Source organism: Priapulus caudatus, unplaced genomic scaffold (genome assembly GCF_000485595.1).
Source record: "Priapulus caudatus unplaced genomic scaffold, Priapulus_caudatus-5.0.1 Scaffold64, whole genome shotgun sequence".
Classification (NCBI taxonomy): Eukaryota; Metazoa; Priapulida; class Priapulimorpha; order Priapulimorphida; family Priapulidae; genus Priapulus; species Priapulus caudatus.
In genome coordinates this window covers 141,499-143,165 of record NW_014577125.1, presented here as the reverse complement: position 1 = coordinate 143,165, position 1,667 = coordinate 141,499, and the positions used below count along the sequence as shown (strand labels likewise).

Below are 1,667 nucleotides of genomic sequence, written 5' to 3'. Positions count from 1 at the left end.
GTGTGTGTGCATGCATGAGTACGTGCGTGCGTGCGTGCGTGTGTGTGTGCATGCATGAGTACGTGCGTGCGTGCGTGCGTGCGTGCGTGCGTGCGTGCGTGAAGATTCCTCACCATTTCGTCTTCGTCCCATTTCTGACGCACACCTCGTGGTACGGGCGACTTGGCAAGAGACTTCAGCGCACGTCCTGTATCATACACACTGTTGTGCAACTGCAAGGCAAGCATAACACAGAATCTCAGATTTGCAAGGCCTACAGAACGTATGTACGTATGAATGTGGTGATGGGCAGATGGATGGACGGACATATGGACGGACGGACGAACGGACGGAAGGGACATCCACCCATTAATCCATCCAGCCACGCGAGTGAGAGAGGAATTGAACGAGAAAAAGAAGAGCGAGCGCACGATAGGGATACATATAGACGAGCAATACAACGTATGATTCGTGCGCAATCCGCCATGAAGAGAACTTTGAATAGCTCCGCAACGACTCTGCTTAACGGAATAAATAACGCCCTACCGCATCTGACAACAGTTAGCGGTTGAACAAAAAAAATGCCAACGCAAAGGGAGAGACATACGGCCATGTACAGATACATGCATCGCACCTACCATCTGACACTATCGTTACAGCGCGCAGCGTTACGTCTTCGAGATGAAACACAAGAAAAAGTGAAGCTAACAAATTGCCGAAAGCATGCGAGCAAGTGAAATTAACACGGCATTCATTCAGTGAAAACCGCAGCTTCAGCAATCCACGATCAGCCCCAAAAACGAGGCCAAAATACATTCGCGATTACTACTAACAGGCTTGTTCTACGTGACTAGAGACTCTAGCATTTTACTAACGGTGAAAGCTGACAGCCAAGCTGGCAGCAGTTGTTGATAGGATTGGTGGGGTGGGGAGGGGGGGGATATATAGCCTATGACCGCACAAAGAAGGCCAGAGCCCGACATCGCTAATTCCCCTCCTTACAATCCCTTTATGCGAAAATCTTTCTCATGTGCGGTGGGAAGAGCCATGGGTGGTGGCTGTGGGCGGGGTCGCAACCACCTCCTATCGCTGTCTCTTAATGAGCATTGGGGGAGATTCGCGGGAGAACCGTTAAGCTGCACACTCACTACCCATAATAGGTTCGCATTTTGAGAAAGCTCGGCGCCTCATGGCTTTTAGAAAACGAAGTAGACGACAATTTTAGAATTAGAGATTAAGCGCGAGCGTACGAGGTTTCAACAAGGTACGAGGTATGAACAAGGTCTCATTCCATTGTTTTGAGTTTCGCCTTCCGAGTGGAAAACCAGAGATGGCACATTCCACCAACTTATTATTATTATTATTATTATTATTATTATTATTATTATTATTATTATTATTATTATTATGCACAACGCCCATTCATGGACCCCCGTGCGACTATCAATCTTCGCAGATCCCCTAGATTTGACTTCTAAGCGTTAACTGCCAGAGCGCCAGACACGACTAATAGATGCATTCCCACGGCGTCTCTGTAAGCTCGGCTCGTCAGCGAAATTCACAAGGCTATTATCACCGACTGCTGTTAATTCAATATCGACCTAATCGATCTTAACCTAACAGTCGCTGATCCTAGCGGAGGAAAGGTGGCAGGACAAATCGATAACCCCAAGATGCTCTGGGTACCA

General features: G+C 47.9%; 1 protein-coding gene across 1 annotated transcript in view; it reads right to left on the bottom strand.

Moving 5' to 3' along the window:
• Positions 1-1,667, bottom strand: part of LOC106821214 (arginine-glutamic acid dipeptide repeats protein-like) — a 57,218-nt gene that overhangs the window by 42,271 nt on the left and 13,280 nt on the right. The window contains exon 7 of the mRNA XM_014825923.1: positions 114-212. Within this exon, the coding sequence (XP_014681409.1) occupies positions 114-212 (99 nt within the window). The remainder of the gene's footprint in view (positions 1-113; positions 213-1,667) is intronic.